The sequence below is a fragment of the Trachypithecus francoisi genome, unplaced genomic scaffold, assembly GCF_009764315.1.
Source record: "Trachypithecus francoisi isolate TF-2019V2 unplaced genomic scaffold, Tfra_2.0 Lachesis_group12, whole genome shotgun sequence".
Taxonomy (NCBI): Eukaryota; Metazoa; Chordata; class Mammalia; order Primates; family Cercopithecidae; genus Trachypithecus; species Trachypithecus francoisi.
The window spans coordinates 100,745,162-100,771,088 of NW_022681457.1; the positions used below are offsets into that span (position 1 = coordinate 100,745,162).

The 25,927-nt window shown below is 49.3% G+C and overlaps 1 protein-coding gene across 2 annotated transcripts; it reads left to right on the forward strand.

The window, feature by feature from the left end:
• The first annotated feature begins 1,879 nt into the window (after window positions 1-1,879).
• Window positions 1,880-25,927, forward strand: IL22RA1 (interleukin 22 receptor subunit alpha 1). Of its 2 annotated transcripts, none has more exons than XM_033227829.1 (7): window positions 1,880-1,984; window positions 9,233-9,365; window positions 10,610-10,788; window positions 13,516-13,691; window positions 17,535-17,673; window positions 22,344-22,465; window positions 24,000-25,927. In XM_033227829.1, the coding sequence occupies exons 1-7, from the start codon at window positions 1,927-1,929 to the stop codon at window positions 24,906-24,908; spliced, it is 1,716 nt and encodes a 571-aa protein (XP_033083720.1). In that variant the 5' UTR covers window positions 1,880-1,926; the 3' UTR covers window positions 24,909-25,927. The 2 variants fall into 2 exon arrangements, with proteins under 2 accessions (XP_033083720.1, XP_033083721.1); XM_033227830.1 differs by lacking the exon at window positions 1,880-1,984 and adding an exon at window positions 4,467-4,814.

The following is a 25,927-nucleotide window of genomic DNA, read 5'->3' on the forward strand; positions in this document are numbered from 1 at the left end:
TTCTATAGCTTGGGGATGTTCCCTACAGTCTTAAGGCCCTGGCCAGCTTTCTCCAGCACACTCATTCATTCAGCAAATCTTACAGAGTACCAGCTCTGTGCCAGCTCCTACTAGACACTGAGACACTCAGGAGAGCGAGCTCCAGGCGTTGTCCCTGTAGTCAGTACCACGGGGAATGGGAAAGCACCACGCAATACATGCTAGGAGATGGGAACAGAGAGCTGGTGTTCCCAACCCAACCAAGGGGGCAGCTCACACAGGGAAAGCTTCCTGGTGGAAGTGAGTTGGAGAATAGGTCTGAAGAATGAATTGGAGTGAGACAGGAAAGTGGAGGTGGAAAGGGATTCTTGGAGGCAAGACCGTGCATGGCTGCACTGGAGAAATTTGTCAGACAGAAAACAAATGCTTTTCCTGGAGGTCTGAGAATCAGCAAGGCGAACCTGCTGCTCTGAAGGTCAACGCTGTAAGTCGATGTTGGATACGTGCTCTACATTCAGCCACGTGGAGGGTACAGAGGAATACCAGGGAGCTCTTTGCAATCAAAATGCTTGACAAGCACCGTCCAATTGTAGAGCCCAGAGAACAATGTTATCTGGGGAGCCTTTACCACTGGAGGCAGCTTCGTTGTGAACACCTCCAGCAGCCAAGACCTTTCTACCTCTCAAGGCAGCCACACCATCATAGCGAGAGTGATTTCCTTAAATTGAAAACATGACCTCCCTCATATGTCTCCCCCAACCACCCTAGTTTTCCTTTCAGAGGTAGTTACACAGAAAGGTCTAGAGCCTTCTCCATGCAAGAGCCCCTCATATTTGAAGACGGTGCTCGTATCTTACCTCCATTCCAACCTGAATCTCTCCTGTTCATTCTTCTGTTTGTTTGTTTGTTTGTTTGTTTAAAGGTAGAGTCTTGCTCTGTCACCCAGGCTGGAGTGCAGTGGCTCATTCTCGGCTCAGTGCAACCTCTGCCTCCCAGGTTCAAGCAATTCTCCTGCCTCAGCCTCCCGAGTAACTGAGATTATAGGCACTCGCCACCACACTCAGTTTTTTTTTTTTTTTTGTATTTTTAGTAGAGACAGGGTGTTGTCATCTTGCCCAGGCTGGTCTCCAACTCCTGACCTCAGGCAATACGCCCACCTCTGCCTCCCAAAGTGCTAGGATTACAGGCATGAGCCACTGAGCCCGGCCTGTTTGTTTTTGAGATGGAGCCTCACTCATTCTGTCCCCCAGGCTGGAGTGCAATGGCATGGTCTTGGCTTACTGCAACCTCCTCCTCCTGGGTTCATGCAATTCTCCTGCCTCAGTCTCCCGAGAAGATGGGACTACAGGAGTGCACCATCATGCCTGGCTAATTTTTGTATTTTTAGTAGAGACAAGGTTTCACCATGTTGACCAGGCTGGTCTCGAAGTCTCGAACTCTTGGCCTCAAGTGGTCAGCCCGTCTCAGCTTCCCAAAGTGTTGGAATGACAGGCATGAGCCACGGCGCCTGGTCTCCTTTCCATTCCTGAACATGTAACACAGCTGAAGTATCAGAGTGGAAAATGCCAAAATGCAGGCCAGACCACATGTTCTGGAAGGACTTTGTTTTTTCATCCGTTTGTTTTTTGAGACAAGGTGTCACTCTGTTTGCCCAGGCTGAGTGCTGTGGTGCAGTCATGGCTCACCGCAGCCTTGACCTCCTGGGCTCAAGAAATTCTCCTGCCTCAGGCTCCCAAGTAGCTGGGACTACAGGCATGTGCCACCACACCTGGCTAATTTTTTATTATTTATAGAGACAGTTCAGGCTGCTCCCCATAGCTCACTGTGTTGCCCAGGCTGGCTTTAAACTCCTGGACTCAAGCGATACTCCCTCCTTGGCCTCCCAAAGGGCTGGGATTATAGGCATGAGCCATGGTGTCTGGCCTCTGAAAGGACTTTCAAAGTGAGATGTTATGGGCTGGAGTTATCAAGAAGGACCATATTGCAGAAGAAGAGAACTGTCTTGGTGAGATTCGAGGAAAAGGCAATTGGCTAAGGGGGTGGAAATGGCATTCCAGGAGGAGGGTAGAGCCCAGACAAAGCCTTGTCTTTAATGCCTATTTGTTATGTTTAGTAACCTTGCTTTCCCTTAATATAAATTAGCGTATTTCCTATATCAACTTTAGGCAATGCAGATAAGCGAAGGGAAGAAAAGAAAAATCACCTACAATTCCACTACCACCCAGAGATGACGCCCCTAGTGTTTTCACCTATATCCATGAAGACACGCAGTTTGCTCTGCATGTGCAGGTGTGCGTTTTAGCCAGGGTGGTACTGTATATAGTTTATGTTATGCCTATTTTCACTTGAAAAAATATGATGAATCTTTACCAGGTCAAGAAACATTTTTCTCCAGCATTTGGAAGCTGCATTTGTCTTGCTTGGGGTGGACATACCGTTATTCTTTTAATCAAATTTCTGTTGTCAGACATGAAGGTTGTTTTCATTTTTTTCTCGTTTTTTTTTTTTTTTTGAGATGGAGTCTTGCTCTGTCGCCCAGGCTGGAGTGCAATAGTGCAATCTCGGCTCACTGCAACCTCCGCCTCCTGGGCTCAAGCAATTCTCCTGCCTCAGCCTCCCGAGCAGCTGGGATTACAGGTGCCCACCACCATGCCCGGCTAATTTTTGTATTTTTAGTAGAGACAGGGTTTCGCCATGTTGCCCAGGCTGGTCTCGAACTCCTAATCTCAGGTGATCCACCCACCTTGGGCTCCCAAAGTGCTGGGATTATAGGCGTGAGCCACCACGCCCCACCTATTTTTTCCTTAAACTGTTAGAAATGAAGTCTGGGTGTTCCCACGTTCCTTAGCAATCCAGGTTAATTCCTACGTAATTTCCATTAATTCCTACATAACCGTAGACCCTCGAAACTACAGGATGCCCATTTCCTCCGTTAAGTTCCTTCCTCCAGTGCTTCCGGCCCCAAGGAACACTTTCGTATTTCACAGACCTGTCAGGGCTGCCTCTTGTCCTCCCAGTCAGTCACTGGGTCCAAAGCCTGCTCTTCTCCCTAAGGGTCCCTTGTAACCTGTTTCTCTGGCTGTAGCCTCCCCACACCGCCTTGTCATCAAAGTCATCAAAAACCCTCCATCCATCATGGTTCATTCAGTAGCACAGAAACCTCTCCAGTCTTTCAGACCAAGGGACTTTAAGGTAAAGGAGCTCGTCACCCAGAGGATGGAGGAGCTGGGACACTAATGAGGACAGACAGTTAGTTCAGAGATTTCCCCACAGCAGGAAGTCGTGCCATCCTACCCACTGAAGGGAAAGATGAGGGAAGAAGGTGTTGCCAGAGCCAGGAGCTGGCCTCCAGACAGGAGCAAGAAAGACACAGGGGACTGCCTGGCTGACGCACTGTCCAGAGGTAGCGGGAGCTGCAGAGGAGATACGGCCATTGCTGGAGAAGCCACTCAAAGCAGAAAACAAGGAGGAGAAATGCTCTGATGTCTGCCTCCACAGTCTTCCCCCAGGGGCTAAACTTACCAGAAAGCAGTTGATAAAGGAGTCTGGGAAATGTAGTTTCCTGCAATTTTAGGAAATGACTGGCATGGGCCCTACTTGATTCCTCCAAAGCACAGCTTATATTTGGTTGTTTTGTCAAACAAACTTTAGCCATCGGGGCTGATAACAAACAATTACAATTCAGGAAAGAAAAACTTAAACACGGATCCCGGGGTATCACAGCCTATGGCGTCCAACCCCTTGGCAGGATCCCTGCTAAAATTTCGCTTGCCGTTGTGTGCCTGGGGCCAGGCAAACTTTCCCCAGGGGCAGGACCCTCCAATCGTGTCCACCCTGACCAAAGTCCAGGCCCCAGGGCCCTTCAACCTTCTCCGGGACCCTGCAGGAAGGAGAAAACCATTTCCTAAACACCTGTCCGTTCATTCACACGATGCTCGTGTTCAGATCCTGTCCCACGTGGCAGAATGATGGGAGAGCAGCCTGAATCTTCATTGTTCTGAACCAAAGGCCCATTCATGAAGTTCAGCCCCATCTCTAGCACAGCAGAAAGAATCACTGAAGTTTGAGTTCCATTATTTTTCTAACCCTTTGCAGATCCTAGACCCAAAGGCTCAAGGTAAGAGTGGCTGGGCTTCCTCGCCCCCAGCGGCCTCTCTAGGGCAGAGCTGTTCCCAAGCCCACCACAAGAGTCGGGACCTGCCTTGATATGGAGGATCAAGGAGGAGCATCAGGTGCTCTCCATCTCCTCCTGTCAGAAAAGCAAAGGAGTCACAGGTTTTCCTTTGCTGCCAGAAACATTCTGGGACTTTTTTGTTTTTTTCTTTTTTCCCCTCTCTTGTCCAGTTATTTTCATCAGGGTAAATCCCCTAGGAATAGAATTATTAAAGCAAAAGATAGGCGTGTGGTGTAGGCTTTTGATCCACAGCGCCAAATTGCTTTTTGATAAGGCTGCGTATCGTGGATTATTCTTGCCTTTTCTGCCCCTCAGCTCCTCAATAAACCACTTGGGATGAATCAGCCACCAGACCAGATAAACAAGCCAGCCTGTTACTGTTGCTGTTTTCTGCAAGTCGAAAGGGAACTCCCTTAGATCCCTCCCAGAACCTGGAATTCCAGAGCACACGGGGCCAGGGCACCTTTGTACCCCTGCTCCTCACCGGCTCGGGTCCCACCCACCCCCTTCTCCCCGCCCCATGCCCGGGTGGAGCCAGCTGCCAGGGCGCCAAGACTCCCAGCCCTCCCTCTGTGCACGGCAGAGCAGAGGCCAAGGGAGGGCTCTGTGCCGGCCCCAATGAGGACGCTGCTGACCATCCTGGCTGTGGGATCCCTGGCCGGTGAGTGTCCATCCACCCTGTGGTCAGATCTCCCCCAACCTAGGGGCCAATGATCAGGGTCATCTCCCCAGCACCCTCCCCAGCTCCAGCATAGCCAGTTTCAGTTTCTCCCCTGCTAGGGCTGAGCAGGGTGCCGGGTGTCCATGGAGAAGCAAATGTCCAGCTTAGGTTGCTGGGGGCAGGAGAAGGTGCCTCAGACCCTGGGTTCTTCCAGGGACCCAAAGGACCCTCAGGTCTCAGGGAATATAGCCAGCTGTCTGAACTGGGGGTGCTGGATCGCTGCACCTCAGTGAATGGAGAATTGGCCTGGAGGAGGCAGACATCCTTTGGTCCCTCAAATGGTGCTGGCACAGGTTGTACCATCCCTTCCTCTGCCTCTCACCTGGCAATGGCCTGACAGGGGAGGCGGAGGAAGGATGGGGAAAACGAAGCTTGAGTTCTGCCGTTGCCTCCCTCCATGCCCCTGCAGGGCCTCTTTGGTCCCTTTTGTTATCATAGATCTGAAAGAGCATTTTCTCCTAGAGTGGGCAGGTCCGCTACATTAATAGGTCTTAAGACACAGGACCCACTTGGAAACAGGGCTTAAGGGCATAGTGTTCAAAGCCAATAAAGTCAGGGGGGAGCTCATTATGCAGAACATTACATGAGACCCTAGACTCTGTCTCTGCTCTCCTGATGCATTGCGTGAAATTCAGGGAACTTCCTTAGGAAGTCAAAGCATAGTCCTGATTGAGGATGGTGAGCAGGTGTGTCCTCAGCCAGGCCCTCTTTGCTCAAGTGCAAGATGAGGCCCACGAAGGGGCAGAGCTTCCCACCCCCTCTGCCGCTGTCTCCCCCAGGCTGCCTGTGTCCCCAGGGCTCCCAGCTCTGTGGTGCCGCTCCAGTCTGCTTCCCAGCATCAGGCTGGGCGTTCCAGGAAGATGTGAGCCCCCAAGACACGTTCCTTTAGACCCCCAGCCATACTGGTTGGAAATCCTAGAGGCTCCCAGCCCTTTGAGATGGAGGACCCACAGGAAACAGCCCTTAGGAGACTGTCAAGGGTCAGTTCCCTTGCGCTGCACCCCCCGGGCCCTCACTCCCCCAATCTTAGGCTGACTCCAGAGCATGTGGAATTGTTTCTTGTTTGTGTATTTTTCCTTAGCTTCCCAGCTGGTTGACAGAACATTGTTTTTCCACATGAATGTGAAAAAACAAATTGCCTTTTATAAATCCGCCAGGCTGCCAGGCTCCACATAACACATGTCTCCCCAGATTTCACAATATAGACTTTCACCCGAGAAGTGCAAAGCAACACAGGCTGAGGCATAGATGATGGATTTGAGGAGGAAAAGGAGCAAGGAGGGCGGGAGAAGGAGGGAGATCTTGTTAGTCCCTGACACCCCTAAAAGAGAAGGGTGGGCCGAGATTCACTTATCCCTCTTCAGGAAGCTAACTGCAGTTCCCTCCTGACAAGTGGTGCCAACCTCCATGTAGCCCAGGGTCCTGTGCCTTGGCAACATGCCCCCACCTCAGCCACCAGCCTCCTCGCAACCCAGATGGGCCCTCTATTTCCCACCCAGCACACTGACCTCAAGCAGCAACCATTCCCACTGCAGACTCTACCCCAAGCCCTGATGGAGCCTGGCCTCTCAAATCCCACCCTCACCCTCCTGCCCTGACCCACCACCCGACCAGAAGTCACTGTTCAGGTCTGACCTTGACTGGACTCGTTGCCTCAACTTTAGACTCAGCCCTGAATCCAGGACCCCTCCCTCCAGAACTGACCCCAGTTCTACCCAGCCTCACATCCAAACAAGATGTCAGCTACATCCTGAGGCTCCGTGGCACAGCCGTCAGCTTGGGTAGAGGCAGTAGACCTCCCCGTGCCATCCCTAAGGCCCCATTCTGGGGACTCCAGGAAGCCTGAAGACATTTTGCAGCTGCTGGGCCAGAACCCAGATTCAGAGAGGAGGGCAGCCTTCGAGGTTGTGCAGCGAGGAGGATGTGCAGCGGGGTGGGGCCGTCCTTCCCTGACCCCACCGGTCCTTGCCAAGCCTGAGGACCCCTCTTGTGTGTAGAGTTGGAGTGGGGGCATCAGTAACTGTCTGCTCCCTCACACCTTGGGCCCGCTGGCAGTCATGGTCGTCTCTGTGGAAGGAGAGGCACAAACATATCCAAGACACACACCCAGGCCACAAGGTCTTGACCCAGCTGGGGCTGCCCAACATTTTTCCACCTGTTTATTTCCCACGCCAGCCAGCCAGGGCCTCCGAGCTCGGAGCCAGCTGCCAGCTTGGGCCGCCATTTTCCCACAGGCTCTTGCTGTCAACAGCCCAACCCTGCTGGGCTGAGGGAAGGGTTTTATAAGTTAAGGACTCTTGGTTTACAGTGCAGATTGCTTCAGAGGCTGCAGCCCCTCCCCAGCCCCTTCCTTGAGGCTCAGGCCCTCACTGCCCTTCCCTTACCATAAGCAGAAGTGGGCTGGACAAAGACCTAGCCTGGAAGAGAGGGCTGTGGGCTCTTCAAGGGCCAGCTTCTCTCTTCCTCTCTCCTCTCCTCCTCCCTAAATTCATCCTTTTATCAGGTGCTCAGGTCCCTAAAGCCCCCCACCCTCATATAAACGGGTGAACAAGACAGCCCCCCTCTCTACAGAGCAAATGTCTTCCCTTCCCAGGTCTCCTCCCTTTGGACTCAACACATGTACCTAGGGGCCTATTAGACACTAAAGCCACCCCGCTCTATCTGTCCCACAACCAGTCTGGCACTGGGATGAAAACTGTAGGCTCTTCACATCCTAACTGTGATGCTGGGCAACAGCTCTCTCTGAGCCTCAGTTTTCCTCATTCATCAAATGGGGATAGTGATGGGGGCACATTGTCGTGAGGATTTAATGAAGGAAGGGACTTGCCTGAAAGAGGCCATGCACTTCACAAATGCCAGCGGCTGCTGTTGTCATTGTTGTTTGTCTTTAGGTAAATCAAACTATTTCCATTTTAGAGATGAGGCAATTGAAGTTCTCGTTGCTTAAACAGCTTTCCCAAGGTCACCCTGCCCATGTATGGGCTCAGTCAAGAGTCCTGCCCCCTACAAATTTCGTGCAAGATGTCTTTGCTTTCGAGAAGCCAGCCTGGTGTGAGGGCAGGGATTGGCTCAGCCAGCGGAGAGACTGTAATTCACAAGCGCCTCCTCCACCATTGCTTCGACTCGGGGCAAATTACTCCTTACACATTTTAGTTACATATCTCTAAAATAAGGGTGAGGACACCAACTTCAGGTTGTGTTAAAAAGTAAGTGAGAGACAATACCAAGCATTAATGGGGATATGGAGAAATTGAACCCCTCGAACAATGCTGGTGGGAATGTAAGATGGTGCAGCCGTAACATCCTGGACAATATTTAAGACCCTATCACTACAAAAAAATTTTAAAATGAATTAGCCAGATGTGGTGGTGCACGGCTGTCATCCCAGCTACTCAGGAGGCTGAGGTGTGAGGACTGCTTCAGCCCAGGAAGTCGAGGCTGCAGTGAGCCATGATCGCGCCACTGCACTCCCACCTGGGGGACAGAGCAAGACCCTGTCTCAAAGACAAAAGAAAGATGGTGCAGCCACTTTAGAAAATAGTTTGACAGTTCTTCAAAAGGTTAAAGATAGAGCTACCATATAACCTACCAAATTCCAGTCTTAGATATATATCCAAGACAACTGAAAACATGTGTCCACTTAAAAAAAATGAACACGGTGTTCACAGCAGCATTATTCATGGTAGCCAAAAAGTAGAAACAACCCAAATATCCTGATGTGTGGATAAACAAAATGTGGTATATCACACGATGGAATATTATTCAGCCCTGAAAAGGAAGTACTAATCCATGCTACCATAAGTGTGAAACTTGAAAACATTATGCTAAGTGGAAGAAGCCAGCCAAGGCTCTATTTATATAAAAAGTCTAGAGTAGGCACATTCACAGACACAGGAAGTAGATTCGTGGTTGTCAGGGGTTGGGGAGGAGAAGAATGGGAAGCGACTGCTAATGGGTGGAGTGACTGCTAGTGGGCATGCAGTGTCTTTTTGGGGTGCTGAAAATGTTCTGGAATTAGATAGTAGTGATGATTGCACAACATTGTGAAAATACTAAGAAACCATTGAACTGAACAATATAAGGTGGGGACATTTATGGAATGTGAATCACAGCTCAATGCAAAGTAAAATGGCTGAGAGTGGATGATTGGTTAGAACAGCGTGGGAAGCATCCCCTCTCATTGGCCCATTTGCAGAAGACTGGGGGCTGGGGTCTCCCTGCCCCCCCACCAGGCTGACATCTTGAAAGCGAAGGCACTTTGCATGAAATTTATATGGCACAGGACTCTGACTGAGCCCACACATGGGCAGGGTGACCCTGAGAAAGCCCCTGCTCACCCTCCTCCCTCCCTCCTGCAGCTCACGCCCCTGAGGACCCCTCAGATCTGCTCCAGCATGTGAAATTCCAGTCCAACAACTTTGAAAACATCCTGACGTGGGACAGCGGGCCGGAGGGCACCCCAGACACGGTCTACAGCATCGAGTATAAGACGTAGGCTTCTCTCCTGACTCCCCCTCCTTTGACTGTGCTCTGAGGCCAGCCCCTCTCCAAGGAACTCCCCTCCTCTCCATATGTTCCCATCCCTCCCAGATGAAGCTTTGCTCCTTTATGTTTCTTTTGGGGAGGGAGAATAATATAACGGTAAAAAGTACAGGTGATAGGATCAGGCTGTCTGGACTTAAATGCCAGCTCTTGCGTGTATAACCTTGGGCAGTCAAGTGACCTCGCGAAGCCTCAGTTTCTCCACCCTCAAAGTGAGGACGATGGTAGCACCTTCATCACAGAGTTGTTGGGTGGGTTAAACAAGATAAAGTCATTAGTACTTGTGCATGGAAAATTATAAGCTACCAATAATTGTTTTATTATTATTAGTGAGACCAGGTCAGCTGAAGATGCACCCAGCCCCCCTAGCCCACGCTCCTGTTCCTACTCTTCTGCCTCCCATGCAAGTGAGGAGGGGTGGCCTGGACTCAGGAGTCCTCAAACGTGGCTTCCACTCCTGGTCATGCCACATTGCCCTGTAGCAAGTCACTTCCCCCTCTCTGAGCCTCATTTCTCTCATCTGTAAAATGGGGATAACAGGGCCCACATCAAAGGATTATGATGATGACGAGCTCAGAATGTGGACTCAGACTGGCTGGGTTCAAATCCTGGCTCCCCACATGCACACTTCAAACAGGTGGGCAATTTACTTCTTCGAGCCTCATCCTCTTTATTTGAAAAATAAAGAGAATAGACTGGGCACCGTGGCTCACACTTATAATCTCAGCACTTTGGGAGGCTGAGGCAGGTGGATCACTTGAGGTCAGGAGTTCGAGACCAGCCTGACCAACAGGGTGGCCATACTGTCTCTACTAAAATACAAAAATTAGCCGGGCATGGTGGTGCACTCCTGTAATCCCAGCTACTCGGGAGGCTGAGGCAGGAGAATCACTTGAACCCTGGAGGTAGAAGTTGCAGTGAGCCAAGATTGCACCACTGCACTCCAGCCTGAGTGACAGAGCGAGGCCGTGTCTCAAGAAAAAAAAAAAAAAGAAAGGAAGAAAGAAAGAAAAAGAAGAATGCATATGCCTCAGAGAATCATTGTGAGAACAAAATGAGATCATTCGCATAAAGAGCCTGGGCCACTGAACGTGCTAAGTAAATATTAGATCTCCTTGGCATTATTAATAAGCCACAGGCTTAGTGCTGGCCTTTTCATCACTACTATGACTTGGCCCCTTCCTGGCCCGCAGGTACGGAGAGAGGGACTGGGTGGCAAAGAAGGGCTGTCAGCGGATCCCCCAAAAGTCCTGCAACCTGACGGTGGAGACGGGCAACCTCACGGAGCTCTACTATGCCAGGGTCACCGCTGTCAGCGCCGGAGGCCGGTCAGCCACCAAGATGACTGACAGGTTCAGCTCTCTGCAGCACAGTGAGTTGGAGCCCCTGTGGGTTTCAGGGGAGGGGAGAGGAAAGTGCAGGTGTTTGCGGGATGGGATGGCCTCTTCCCCTCTGGAGTGGGTGGAGGGCCCAGAAGGGGGTCTCTGCAAGGGGAGGGGGGCAGCTGGGGACGTGGCTTTTAGGGAAGGCCCCCGCCCCACCAATTGCAGTGTGTCCCTAGCAGGTTTGTTCATTTTTCTCCACCTCCACCCCAACCTCCCTAGTTCAGACCACACTTATCTTGCCCCTCGACTGAGGTCAAGGCCACCTAACTTGTTTCCCCAACTGCCCTCTTTACCACCTCCTCCAGCCCATTCTCCATAGAGCATCTCCTCAACACATAAATCCCACCTTCTCTTGTCAGCTTAAAACCGTCTGGCAGCTTCTTATGACTCTAAAAATAAGATCCAACTCTTTGCCACGGCCCGCGAGGCCCTGCCTATCCTGGTCCTCATCTTGAGCATGTCTTCCCAATGCATCAAGCAGCCAAGCTTCTGACAGTCCCTGCCTCAGGGTCCTTGCTGCTCCCACTGTCTGGGGGCACTTCTGGGCTCTTCACATGACTGATTCTTTTATAGTCCTCGTGGCTTAGCTTCAACATCACCTCCTAAGTCAGTGTCCCCACCTCCAGCTCTGATGACCTGATTTCAGTAGGCCACCACCTGTGATTCTCTATTGCAATACAGGGTTTATTGTCTTCATCACTCAGATCACACGCTGTAATTACTGTTTGCTCACACATGTTATCATCTGCCTCCCTCTCTAAAATGTGAACTCTAGAACTCCCTGTGTGGGCAGCAGAATCCACTGCATTCCCAGCCCTCAGCATAGTGCCTGGCACACAGAAGATGCTCAATAGCCAGACGCGGTGGCTCCCACTTGTAATCCCAGCACTTTGGGAGGCTGAGGCAAGAGGATCACTTGAGCCTAGGAGTTCAAGACCAGCCTGGGGAACACAGTGAGACCCCATCTCTACAAAAAATTTAAAAATTAGCCAGATGTGGTGGCACACACTTGTAGTCCCAGCTACTCAGGAGGTTGAAGTGGGAGGGTAGCTTGAATGCAGGAGGTCAAGACTGCAGTGAGCTGGGATTGCCCCACTGCACTCCAGCTTAGGTGACACAATGAGATCCTGTCTCAAAAAAAAAAAAAAAAAAAGATATTCAGTAAATGAATGAATGAGTGGATAGCAGTTGCTGATATAGTTTGGCTATGTCCCCACCCAAATCTCATCTTGATTTGTAGTTCTCATGATCCTGTCTTGTGGGAAGGACCCAGTAGGAGGTAACTGAATCATGGGAACAGTTTCCCCCATGCTATTCTCGTAATAGTCAGTAAGTTCTCATGAGATCTGATGGTTTTTATAAGGGGCTTCCCCCTTTGCTCGGTTTTCATTTTCCTTCCTGCCACCGTGTGAGGAAGAACATGTTTGCCTCCCGTTCTGTAAGTTTCCTGATTGTAAGTTTCCTGAGGCCTCCCCAGCCATGTGGAACAGTGAGTCAATTAAACCTCTTTCCTTTATAAATTACCCAGTCTGAGGTGTGTCTTTATTAGTAGTGTGAGAATGGACTAATACAGTTACCAAACTCCCCACACAAGATAATCATGTGATGATGATTTTATAGTCACACATAGCTTTTTAAGAAGATAAAAAAATAAAATTAAGTAAAATATTTTTTTTAACCTGGCTTGTTCAATGAATTCACATTCATTGGAGAAAATTTGTGAAATATAGACATATACAAAGAAAAATAAAAGTCACCCAAAATAATCTTAACATTCTAACATAACTGCAGTTACTAGCAGCTGTATCTACTTTGCAATCTGACATTGCTTTTTTGTCTTAGGTTCTTTTTCCCCATATATTAATATCAGGAACATTTGCCCATATCATTAAACATATTGCACAACATGATATTTCACAGTGCAAAATGATGCATTCTAGGGAGATACTCTAATTTACTTACATATTTCCCTTTTTGAGGACATACAGCTCAGTTTTTCAATTTTATTGGCAGCACTGAAGTAAACATTGTTCTGACTCAGATATTTTCAATCTTGGAGGCCAATGGATCATTGAGGTATTTTTACAAATTAGATTTAGGGTAAGTGAGGTCCGTGAATCCCTGAAGTTGGATGCAAGATTTTTGTATATGTACATTTTGGAGGGGAGAAGACCCACAGCATTCATCACATTCTCAAAGGAGTCTGTAAACCAGCAAAGGTAATTTGGTTAGCTGGAAAATTCCATCTTGAGGGAGACAGAAGTCTTCAGCCTGACCTTTGAGGCTGCATCAATAGTATTAGGCCCCAAACATTTTTTAGGATGTGTAGTTGATGTCATTGACATCCCCCAAACTGTCATACTCAATAGATGAGGGAAGAAGGGTGTTCCAGGCTGACTTAAGGTGGGGATGCAGGGGGCTGGGATGTGTGGGGGCAAGCCAAAGGCATGACCAAGCTACAGGACTGGTGCCCCTCACCCTGGGTTCTTCTCATCCACCTTTGGTCATCCCTTTGCCAGCTTGAAACCCAAACACCAGGGCTTGCAGAAACTTTTCTCTTTTCACTGTTTGTTTAGCCGATGCTTCCAGAAGCATAGATGGCATTGGAGTGGAAGGAGAGAGGGAACAGTCATTTTCCACTGTCCAGGGTAGCCTCAGACACTACCCAACAACTCTGACTTTTTCTTTTCTCTTTTCTCTCTCCCTATCCCCAGCTACCCTCAAGCCACCTGATGTGACCTGTATCCCCAAAGTGAGATCGATTCAGATGATTGTTCATCCTACCCCCACGCCCATCCGTGCAGGGGACGGCCACCGGCTAACCCTGGAAGACATCTTCCATGACCTGTTCTACCACTTAGAGCTCCAGGTCAACCACACCTACCAAATGGTAAGTGTATGTTGCACCCTGGTCTTTCTCTGCCTAGGAAGCCTCTTCCCTCTCAATTAGATCTGAGTTGCTTTAAGAAAAAAAGGGTACACGTTATGTAAATTAGCGTTTCCCAAAACATGTCCCTTGAGAGGCTCCTTGAAGCCTGGAAAACATCACAAATGACAACCTCTCTCATAGAGTCACATACACAATAGCATGCTAAAAACTCTGACAAGTCCTGCAGAACCAATACTCCACTATCAATTTGTTTAATACAACTTCTCCCAAATTTATTTCACCAGAGAAGCTGCTTTTTTTGCATAATATTTACATGATTTTTTGTTTAACACCTTCTCACATCCTGGGGGACAACCTCTATTCATATCTTCAGATGTTCACATTAGAAAATGCTAGAATCAATTTCTACTGCTGCAGTAGTTCTCCACTATTTGCAGGAACTATATACAGGCAATGTGGAAGGATGAGTAATAATAAGAGGTGGAAGGCAAGGGCATAAATTCTCAAATAATATATGAATTGTTTCTTTTCATATTCAGAAAATATTTGGTACCCCCTACCCTCAGCATATGCCACCAAACCACAATTCAGTTAAATGAATATTTATTTCCTACTTTATGGTTTCTGCATGCAAGGAGCTTATAATCTAGGGAGCGAAGAGGGAGTTAAAATAAGAATTCAAATAGCTATAGGTAGAGAAAAATATGAATATTGGGAAGTGGGGTAGGATGTCAGTGCAGCAAGATTTGTAAGGCTTCCAGAAAACTTTTGGGAAGCCAAAAATGACATAATATGCATATATTACCTGGCATGCTGCAGAAACTGGTACTGGCTTCCAGAAAGCCTAATATGTATAATATGCATATTATGTCATTAATATTCATATATTACCTGGCATGCCACAGAAATTGGTATTGGCTTTTTGGAAGTCAGTACGAGCCTGGCCAACATGGTGAAACCCCATCTCTACTAAAAATACAAAAATTAGCTAGGCATGGTGGCAGGTGCCTGTCCCCAGCTACTCAGGAAGCTGAGGCAGGAGAATCATTTCAACCTGGGAGGCAGAGGTTGCAGTGAGCTGAGATTGCACCACTGCACTCCAACCTGGGTGACAGAGTGAGACTCTGTCTCAGATAAAATAAAATAAAATAAAATAAAATAAAATCATTGTCTGCTAATTCAACATTTTTGTCATCAGGGTCAGTCATTGTTGTCTTTTCTCTTGAATATGGGTCACATATTCTTTCTTTGTATGTCTAACAATTTTTAAATGTATCCTGGGCATTATGTTGAAATTACTGTAGATTCTGTTACATTCCTCCAAAGAGTATTGGTTTGGTTTCATCCGGTTTTAGCAGGCAATTAATTTGGCTGAACTCCAAACTCTGAAATTTATTTATTTATTTATTTATTATTTTTTTTTTTTTTTTTGAGACGGAGTCTTGCTCTGTCGCCCGAGCTGGAGTGGAGTGCAGTGGCCGGATCTCAGCTCACTGCAAGCTCCGCCTCCCGGGTTTACGCCATTCTCCTGCCTCAGCCTCCGGAGTAGCTGGGACTACAGGCGCCTGCCACCTCGCCCGGCTAGTTTTTTGTATTTTTAGTAGAGACGGGGTTTCACCGTGTTAGCCAGGATGGTCTCGATCTCCTGACCTCGTGATCCGCCCGTCTCGGCCTCCCAAAGTGCTGGGATTACAGGCTTGAGCCACCGCGCCCGGCCTTATTTATTTTTTTTTTTAACTTTACCTGTACTGCTTGGAGTCTACCCCATTCATGCCTACTTTAAGGGTCAGTCAGGGATTTGGGCAGAGTTTATACACAGAGTTTGGGCCTCATCTACGTTCTCTCCTGTCTGTGGTTTCTCCTCTCATTTTCCAGCTGCTGTGATTATTCCAAGCCCTGCCTTTTGGGTATTCAAGACAGTGAGAATACAGGGTTTCTATCTAGGTTTAACCATCCCACAAAGTGTAGACTGGGGTCTACCTTCAGGCTAAAAGACAGTAAAAATTGGAAATGTACCCATTGCCAGTTATCCTTTCTCCAATATGTGCCCACTTTTATTTTCTTTCTAATGCCTGTAAGTAGTTGTTTTTCATTTTGCTCAGAATTTCTAGTTGTTATTTTGGGGATGTTTGGTCCAATATAAACTATAAATTACGTGGATTAGAATGAAGAAAGATCAAATGTGGAAATGGAAGAGATAACAGGGTGGGAGGTCAGAAGATTATTATAATGGTATAGGTTGGAAATGAGGGCCTGAACCAGGATGGAGATCGTCCAAAACTTGGGGAAGGGGAATCAGGGCCTTTGTGACTCTCCTGGAGTTGTGTCTCATGATATGTAATGTGTCCAGTTTCAACCACATAAGTTCTACAAAACAATAAGTTAAAAAATTTATTTATGTACTTCACTCACTGGCACCATCACCCCCAGAAACATACACAAAAGAAAACAATAATTTACCCTCAACCTTGGCCTCCATGTGCCTGAAAAAGAGAAGGCAGAGCTGAAATACAAAGAGCCAAAGAAGAAAATTCTCAGTTTTTGAACTCCCGAGATCACAGGTTCTGGCCCTTTAAAGGAAGGTGTCTGGATCCTTTAAGGGCAAGTCGATACCCAAGATATGAGAGGGGATTTGTCCAAAATGGCTTCAAGGTTTAGGCCCTGGAGATTAGAAGAAGAGTGATGCTATTACCAAAATTAGAGAATCAAAAACAGATTTGAGTTTGGGGTTTGGGATGGGGCCGGCCCCAGAGAGAGGAGGGCAGCATGTTTGGACGTGTTGACTTAGAGATGCTCACATGGTACATCCAGCAGGGAGCTGGCAGAGCCCATAGAAACACTACAGCTCTTCCTGAGATAAGTTTGGGAGTTATCCACACATCGGTGCTCACAGCAGCCATGGGTTCAGATAAGATCACTAAGTGGCTGGAGAGTACGTGAGAGAGAAGGAAATGGTTGAACAGCAAATCTTGCAGAACAACACTGAGGGGCTAAAACCAGTGAAAGACCAATCAGAAAGGTAGGAGCAGAGCCAGGCAGGATGACATGTGGCAGCCACGGGAGAGGAGTTCAGGGTCAAAAAGGTGAGAGATACACAGAAGAACGAGAATCAAAACACAGGTCCAGCAGAAGGACTGGCAGATGCAAAGAAACAATGGCTTTCCTATGCAAGGTAGGTGTTTACCTGAGTGGCGAGTATCCAGCATTGATGAGCCTGCAGAGCCATGTGGGCTGCAGACACAAATGAGTCTGGACTGGAAGCCAGGGACCAGGACTCTATTCTGTAAATATAGGTGAGGCCATCAAAGGCTTTTGAACAGAAGAGCATTATAATGAGATTATCTTTTAGAAAGATCCCTATAACACCAGGATGAATATGGAAGTGAACAGGGGCAAACCGAGAGATGGATGACCATGAAAAAGGCTACTGTTAGAGTCCAGGCTGAAGGCTTGAGGCCCAATTAAGGCAGAAGCAATGAGGAAAGAAAGGAAGGAGTGGGTGTTCAAAGAGTTTTCAACGTTTAACAAAGAAAAGGTGAAGGACAAGAAGAATTGGAAGAAGGACGGATGGTGGGAGGGTGGGAGCGTGGTGGAGGTCATAATGGTAGCCACTAGTGTGTATAACGACTGCCTATGGGCCAGACACTATTGCAAGTGAAGGACACATGTGCTTGGACACTGATTGGATTTGGGGATAAAGCAGAAGGGAGGGGAATGGAAACAGAGACTGAAGACAGACCCATCAGCACCAAACCAGAATCCAGGAGGAGGAGCGAGTAAGCTTCCTTGGGCTCCATGTGGAGATTGGTGTGTAACACGAATCACATTCTCTGTCCAATTCAGCACCTTGGAGGGAGGCAAAGAGAATATGAGTTCTTCGGACTGACCCCTGACACAGAGTTCCTTGGCACCATCATGATTTGTGTTCCCACCTGGTCCAAGGAGAGTGCCCCCTACATGTGCCGAGTGAGGACACTGCCAGGTGAGTTCAGCTGAAACCAGAGTGGGGTAGGGCTCCTGGATTCAAGTCTTGACTCTCCTCTTTCCTCCCTGTAACCGAGGTGAGACTTGGCAACACTCTAAAAAACCATGGAAGGGTTATCAGTGTGTTATTGAAGTCAATCTTTGTTTATCCATAAAAGAGTTGGCTGATGAGTTATCAAAGCAAATGTTTGATTCTCACCCTCCAGCCTATGTCTGGATTTCCCCTCTGACAGGCCTTGTATGTACCTTGGCAAAGCAAACTCACCTTAATATTAACCCAGGTGAGATATACTGGAGGGAAAATCTGCAGTGGGAGAAGCAGAGAAGATAAAAAGATCTCTCAATATCTCCCACAGTCAAATAACAATAATGGTATCATGATAACTAGTGTTTCTGCAGTGCTAACCAGGGATTAGGCACAACCAAGGGCAAGCCTCATGAACAGTCTATGACATAGGTATTATTTTCATCCTCATTTTCCAGACGAAGAACCTGAGGTTCAGAGTCGTTAAGTCATTTGCCTATGGCCAGGCACCTGTAAACCAAACACTTTGGGAGGCCAAGGCAGGAGGATCACTTGAGCCTAGAAGTCTAAGACCAGCCTGGGCAACATAGCAAAACCCCATCCCCACAAACAACTCGAAAACTTAGCTATGTATGGTGGCAGGCCTCTGTGGTCCCAGCTACACAGGAGTTTGAGGCAGAAGGATCACTTGAACCCAGGAGGTTGAAGCTGCAAAGAGCTATGTTTGCACCACTGCACTCCAGCCTGGATGACAGAGCGAGACCCTGTCTCAAAAAAAATAATAATAATAACTTGCCTAGGGTCACACAGGTGCTGAGGGATGGAATGAGGCCTAATTCTGGAGGCCATGCTCTTACCACAGAGCTACTATAGATACGGTTGCGTTTTTTGTAGTTTATTTTGTGTTTTGTTTTTGAGACAGAGTCTCTCTCTGTCACTCAGGCTGGAGTGTAATAGCACAGTCTCAGCTCACTGCGACCTCTGCTTCCCGATTTCAAGCAATTCTCCCACCTCAACCTCCCAAGTAGCTGGAATTACAGGTGTGTGCCACCACTCCTGGATAATTTTTTTTTTTTTTTTTTTTTTTATTTTTAGTAGAGACAGGGTTTCACCCTGTTGCTCAGGCTGGTCTTGATCTCCTGGCCTCAAGTGATCCACCCACCTTAGCCTCCCAAACCGCTGGGATTACAGGCAGCCGTCATCACGCCTGGCCTAGATACAGTTTTGAATCATCTGCTCAGTGAGATGGTCCCTTCCTCTAGCACATTGAAACTTGATGCTCATCACAAGCATCATGATGTTTTTATTGGTGTTTCTTTTCATAGACAGATGGAAATGTATTGCTCAGAGCTGCAGGTTTAGAGGATGAAGGCGATGGCAGTGGATGAGGTAGATTTGGTAAAACAGTCTCCACTTTATCCTCATGTTCAGATTCATGATGTCAGTAAGTGATTTCAGTTCCAACCATGCCAACAATCAGAGTAGAGTTGAGTTTGCGAGCTGGACATTGCGTGTGGCACAGTGGAAAGAGAAGTGCCGCATGAGGAATGAGAAGGCACAGCATCAGTCAGATGTCAGCCAACCACGTGCCTGGGGGAGTCACTCAGCCTCTGGGAGCCTGATCCCTCATCTGACAAATAAGGATGCTGATGCCTGGGCTGAGGTAATAATCCGAGGCCAGGCAGCTGCCAGAGCTGGGCCCTAGGAAATGAAGCTCTGGTCCTCAGGTTTGTTTGGAAAGTCATCAGTTTTCCAAAGAGCCCACAAGAGACTGATTTCTCCACCCGAATCCCAGTGCACCAATTGGCAGGGGAGCTGTGTCTGATGGAACAGCCAACACTGACCACTTGCATGGGGCATGCCCTTCCTGGGGCAATGGCTGCTAGCGAGCTCAGAATAGAACTTGGTGAGAGGAGGACTAGAAAAGGAAACTCACGTTCTGGGACTAAGCTGGGAGCATTTGTATGATTCATGAACCCCTTCCCCGGACTGTCCTAGACAAATCTCACCTGCTCCTGGCCCACCAGTTTTTTGACAATGTGAAGACCACTCCACCCTTATCCACAACAGCCTTCTGGTGCCTTGCCCTTACATGGTCTTGCCCATAATGGGATACCATTTTTTTTTTTCCTAAGACTGTAGCTACTTTTATATAAATCACACTTCTTGGTGGCTACTTCTTGCTAACATATAGAAGGCACCTTATTCTTAAAAATATATTTAAAACAATTCCTACATTTATTAGATTCTACTATATTGCCAAGCAAATAGTTGTGCCAAATGCTTTACATATATTATTTAATCTTCATTATCACATGTAACATATATTATTTAATCTTTAGAACAATCCTGCAAGTTGGGTAGCATCATCCTCATTTTACAGAGGAGGAACTCTGGCTCAGAGAGGTTAAGCAACTTGCCCATGACCACACAGCTGCTCGGGTAACCTGGTTGATTCATCTGGTTCTGAAGGCTGGGCTCTACCCACCACTTTGCAATTTTGTTTACAGTGAGCCCCCTGTACTGCACACTTCTTCCTCCTACTTCCATTTCAGAGTGATGCATCCTGCCCTTGACCGTGTATCCTGACGTCTGCATTACCCCCAGAATCCCTTTTACCTACCCCTCCGTAGATAAACAGGGAGTGTCACAGAGCACTGTCCCAGCATCTTGATGATGGAAAAGGCTCTAAGGGCCATCTCACCTCATATCCTAATCTTACAGACGAGGAAACTGAGGCTTCATTGCAGAGTGGCAGGGAGGATGAGTTTTAGAGTTACACATGTAACTCCACTGAGTAGCTCTGTGGCCTTGGTCAGGTCACTTAACCTCTCTGGGACTCAGCTTTGTTATCCGTAGGAAGGGAGCATCCTTATCCCTCTGTGTTGTGTTTTGATGATGCAATGAGATAACATAGGTAGAGCACCCAGCTCTACACGATCATATAGATCATGGCCCGTAGTAGGAGTTCAACCACCGCTGGCTACTGTTATTATTAAAGGGTAAACCAGAGAGGGTCGTGCAGCAGGAAGGATGCTCAGCATATCTGTGGCAAAGCCAGGCCTCTAACACTCTGTATTCCTTACTCTCAGGCTGATGGTGTTTTTATTTTTCCATCCAGCCTCCCTATGGGTGAAATGGCAATGTACCAAATACATACAGTGTGAAATGGAAATATGTCAAGCCAGAGACCATTCCATGTCCCTATCCTGTCCTGGAATGTTATAGACATTCGGGTCATGTCTTTTTCCTGGAGTAGAGATAGGGGTAACATGTGACAGGAGACAGGGTCTCATTGAAGTGGGAAGCTGACCCAGAGAGGCCCAAGCTCGTGGGCTAGGGGAGGATCGAGGAGTGGGCTAGAAGTAAAGGCTCCAGCAGTTCCCGGGGTTCACAGTGATCATCGAGATCATTGGAGCTATTGATTAACTCTCCAAGCTGAGGCCTCACAGCGGCCAGGAAGAGAGGAAGGGTGATTAGCAGGCCCCTGGACTGCAGGGGTCTTGACTCTCCGAGTCACCTTCCCTCTGTTGCAAACTGTCAGTTTTACCAAAAACTCCAACAGCCTCTTCCTCCCTAAGTCCTTCACAAGTCCCATGTGGACTGGTGACAGGAAGTGTGTCCTGCCTGGAACCGGCTGCACCCATCCCAAAGATGCTGGAACACAGGGAGAGGCTCGGGTACTAGAGCCCTAGTCATCCCTCTCCCCTCCATTTTAGACAGGACAGTGCCTTCCCGGGCTCCCTTCTTGACCAAGATCTTCCCTGATGTCCAGCCCCTTACCTTGGTAGGGAGGTGGAGAGGACAGGCCTCCCTGTTTTCACTTCTCCCCTCCTTCTGCCTCTACCGTACGAGGGAGGCAGGACTGCCCTTAGACTCAAGCAAGAGGGGCCCTTCCCTGTACCCAGCACTTTAGAAGGCCTTCTTTGGTCCTGCCCTGGCCATTCCCCTCCTTGCAAGATGAAGACTCCATACAACAAAGGGGACAGGTCCATCTGGATCCTGTGACCTCCTTTCTAGATCACATTGTAAGTACCTGGGACCCTGAGACTCTGTACATGTGGCCTGGAGCCTGCGATCTGTCTAGGCAGTCCTCCTTCGGGGGTCCTTCCTCATGAGGGCAGACACTGCTGACGCGTAATGCAGACCCTTGGCCCAAAGGATGACCAACAGGTGGCTCTTTGTGGGGGTCGTGGATGAGCTCGACCATGAGGGCTGGAGCTATACACATGTGCGTGAGGGCCCTGGCAGTGTGGGATGGAGCTGGGCTGGGCTGGGCTGGGCTGGGTGCCTGCAGTGCGCTGCGGGCTTTCCCTGTTCCTCCCCACTGCAGCACAGTACCTAGAGAAGTCCAAGAACTCTGAATTAAAACATGGCATCCCAGGTGGTTGTGAAAAGTCTTTTTGTCAATGTGGAAACATAGAACATTTTATTTAACAGTGTAAAAATATGATTTGTAAATTCTGACTATTTAGATGTACAGTCTATGGACTTCCATTTGTGATCTTGCATTCTGAGGGTAAGAGAGGCTTCGCCAGCCCAGTCAGGGAGGATTTGCAGCATCCACATGTGGGACCACACCCAACCGGGCCCCGGCAGAACCCAGCCTCATGCTTCCTTCTCTGGCCTCTTTGGTTTCCCAGACCGGACGTGGACCTACTCCTTCTCCGGAGCCTTCCTGTTCTCCATGGGCTTCCTCGTCGCAGTGCTCTGCTACCTGAGCTACAGATATGTCACCAAGCCGCCTGCACCTCCCAACTCCCTGGTGAGCCATCCCCCTGGGGCGGAAGGGAGAGGTCCAGGGGAGGGCCTGGGCTCTGGGGTCCCCAGTTCTCCCCAAAATGCAGGGATCCACAGACAAAGTGGGATATGGGCCTGCTCTCTCCCTTCATGGAGCTCACAGTCCCTCCTAAAGTCAACAGATGTGTGGCCCAGCGGGTCTCAGGACGCATCAAAGAGGGGCGGGTGATCAGGAATAGTGGACACGGAATAAAAAACCCACATGGCTTGGAAGTGTCCAGTACCAGGAGGGTAGTGTGGGACCTGAGTGAGCAGCAAGGCAACGAGGGAGGAATGGTGGGTACCAGGAGAGCCGTGGCACTCATGCCCTGTCTAAATGGGCAGCCAGGCACCACCACGTGGGAATGCAGGCCCAGCACTGCCTGATCTTCATGTTTTTCAAGAGAAGCCAGAGTTTCAGATTATGTTGTGAAATCTCCCACTTTTCAAATATTCTGTTTTTTAAACAGATTTTTTTTTTTTCGAGATGGAGTCTCACTCTGTCACCCAGGCTGGAGTGCAGTGGCATGATCTCGTCTCACCACAGCCTCTGCCTCCCGAGTTCAAGTGATTCTCCTGCCTCAGCCCCCCAAGTAGCTGGGATTACAGGCACGCACCACCACACCCGGCTAATTTTTGTATTTTTAGTAGAGACAGGGTTTCACCATGTTGGTCAGGCTGGTCTTGAACTCCTGACTTCAGGTGATCTGCCTGCCTCAGCCTCCCACAGTGCTCGGATTACAGGCGTGAGCCACTGCGCCCGGCCATTTTAAACAGAAAAATTTTAAATGGCAAAACTAATTGTTAAGTGGAAAGCCCTTTGTTGCAGCTCTTTTAGAATTTGTCTAGCAAGTGAAGACCAGAACCCGCCCCCTCCCCTAAAAAATAAAATAAAATGGAAAGCCCTACACCAGTCACACAAATCACATCAGCAGCCCCCACCTGATGCCAGTGCCGCCTCTGCTAGAGCAGCAAGGCCCACTGCAGAAGCCATGAGCTGAGCCACCTGGGGCACCCAGAGCCTGCTCTTGCCCATCAGAGGGACAGAGGAGCTCTGAGGGAGTTTTGCTGCATGTGCAAGTCCAGATGAAGCATTTTCTGTAAAACTCTCCCAGTCTCTTCTGGTTCCTTCCTTTCACACCCTGACCCTGTATTAGGCCCTCAGGGACCCGTGGGCCAAGCAGCAATGTGGGCCAACACCTCCAGAGCATGCCCAAGGCAACCCCAATTCCTGGTCATCTACTCCCTGGATTATCCACCTCCTGGAGGAACCAGAGCCTAGATCTCTCTCCCTGAGATAACCGAGACTTCAGAACCAAAGAGCTGAGAGATCCCGTCCCTTCAGGGAGGTGCTTGCACCTAGAGGAGTCTCTGGGAAGCAGATGGGGATATGGGACAGACGCATCTTGAAAAAGCTCCCAGATGCCTCCCTATGGAGGACCTCACCCACCCACATCACCAGCAGGGAGCTTGGGGCATACCCTAACCACAGGGGGGTGACTGTTGTCGTCCCTGCACAGAACATCCAGCGAGTCCTGACTTTCCAGCCGCTGCGCTTCATCCAGGAGCATGTCCTGATCCCTGTCTTTGACCTCAGCGGCCCCAGCAGTCTGGCCCAGCCTGTCCAGTACTCCCAGATCAGGGTGTCCGGACCCAGGGAGCCCACAGGACCTCCACAGCGGCACAGCCTGTCCGAGATCACCTACTTAGGGCAGCCGGACATCTCCATCCTCCAGCCCGCCAACGTACCACCTACGCAGATCCTCTCCCCACTGTCCTATGCCCCAAATGCTGCCCCTGAGGTCGGGCCCCCATCCTATGCACCTCAGGTGACCCCCGAAGCTCAACTCCCATTCTACACCCCACAGGCCATCTCTAAGGTCCAGCCTCCCTCCTATGCCCCTCAGGCAACTCCAGACAGCTGGCCTCCCTCCTATGGGGTATGCGTGGAAGGTTCTGGCAAAGACTCCCCCACTGTGACACTTTCTAGTCCTAAACACCTTAGGCCTAAAGGTCAGCTTCAGAAAGAGCCACCGGCTGGAAGCTGCATGTCAGGTGGCCTTTCTATGGAGGAATCCCAAGAAGCAAAATCATTGCACCAGCCTCTGGGAGTTTGCACAGACAGAGCATCTGACCTGAATGTGCTAGACAGTGGGGGGGAACGGACACCACAGTACCTAAAGGGCCAGCTCCCCCTCCTCTCCTCAGTCCAGATCGAGGGCCACCCCATGTCCCTGCCTTTGCATCCTCCTTCCCGCCCATGCTCCCCTTCGGACCAGAGTCCAAGTCCCTGGGGCCTGCTGGAGTCTCTTGTGTGTCCCAAGGATGAAGCCAAGAGCCTAGCCCCTGAGACCTCAGACCTGGAGCAGCCCACAGAGCTGGATTCTCTTTTCAGAGGCCTGGCCCTGACCGTACAGTGGGAGTCCTGAGGGGAATGGGAAAGGCTTGGGGCTTCCTCCCTGTCCCTACCCAGTGTCACATCCTTGGCTGTCAATCCCATGCCTGCCCATGCCGCACACGCTGCGGTCCAGCCTCAGACGGGTGCCCTTGAGAGAAGCAGAGGGAGTGGCACGCAGGGCCCCTGCCATGGGTGCGCTCCCCACCCGAGCAAAGCAGCATGATAAGGACCGCTGCAGAGGAGCTCTGGGGAGCAGCCTGTGTAGACAAGCACGTGCTTGCTGAGACCTGCAAGGCAGAAATGACAGTGCAAGGAGGAAATGCAGGGAAACCCCTGAGATCCAGAGCCCCGCCTCCTAACACCCTGGATTCAAAGTGCTCGGGAAATTTGCCTCTCCTTGCCCCATTCCTGGCCAGTTTCACAATCTAGCTCAACAGAGCATGAGGCCCCTGCCTCTTCTGTCATTGCTCAAATTTGAGAAGAGAGCCTGGAAAAGAACATCCTGTGGGAGGCTGGGCAGAACCAGAACAACCTGCACTTCTGCCAAGGCCAGGGTCGGCAGGACGGCCAGACTCTAGGGAGGGGTGTGGCCTGGAGCTCATTCCCAGCCGGGGCAACTGCCTGACGTTGCGCAATTTCAGCTTCATTCCTCTGCTAGAATGAAGTGAAATGCAGGTCCACCAGGGAGGGAGACACGCAAGCCTTTTCTGCAGGCAGGAGTTTCAGACCCTATCCTGAGAATGGGGTTTGAAAGGAAGGTGAGGGCTGTGGCCCCTGGACAGGTACAGTAACACACTGTACTGACGTCACAACTTTGCAAACTCTGCCTTGGGTTCAGCCCATCTGGGCTCAAATTCCAGCCTCACCACTGACAAGCTGTGTGACTTCAAACAAATGAATCAGTGCCCAGAACCTCGGTTTCCTCATCTGTAACATGGGCCTCATAACACCTACCTCATAAGGTTGTGGTGAAGATGAAATTAAGTCATGTCTTTAAAGTGCTTAATAGTGCCTGATACATGGGCAGTGCCCAATAAATGGTAGCTCTTT

What these genes read in the sequence shown, in the direction of transcription:
- IL22RA1 (XM_033227829.1), top strand. Translation starts at nt 1,927, where the DNA reads ATGTTATGGGCTGGAGTTATCAAGAAGGACCATATTGCAGAAGAAGAG. An exon ending in TACAGCATCGAGTATAAGAC is followed by an intron (nt 9,366 to 10,609) that starts GTAGGCTTCTCT and finishes CCTGGCCCGCAG; the next exon opens with GTACGGAGAGAGGGACTGGG. An exon ending in TCAACCACACCTACCAAATG is followed by an intron (nt 13,692 to 17,534) that starts GTAAGTGTATGT and finishes TGTCCAATTCAG; the next exon opens with CACCTTGGAGGGAGGCAAAG.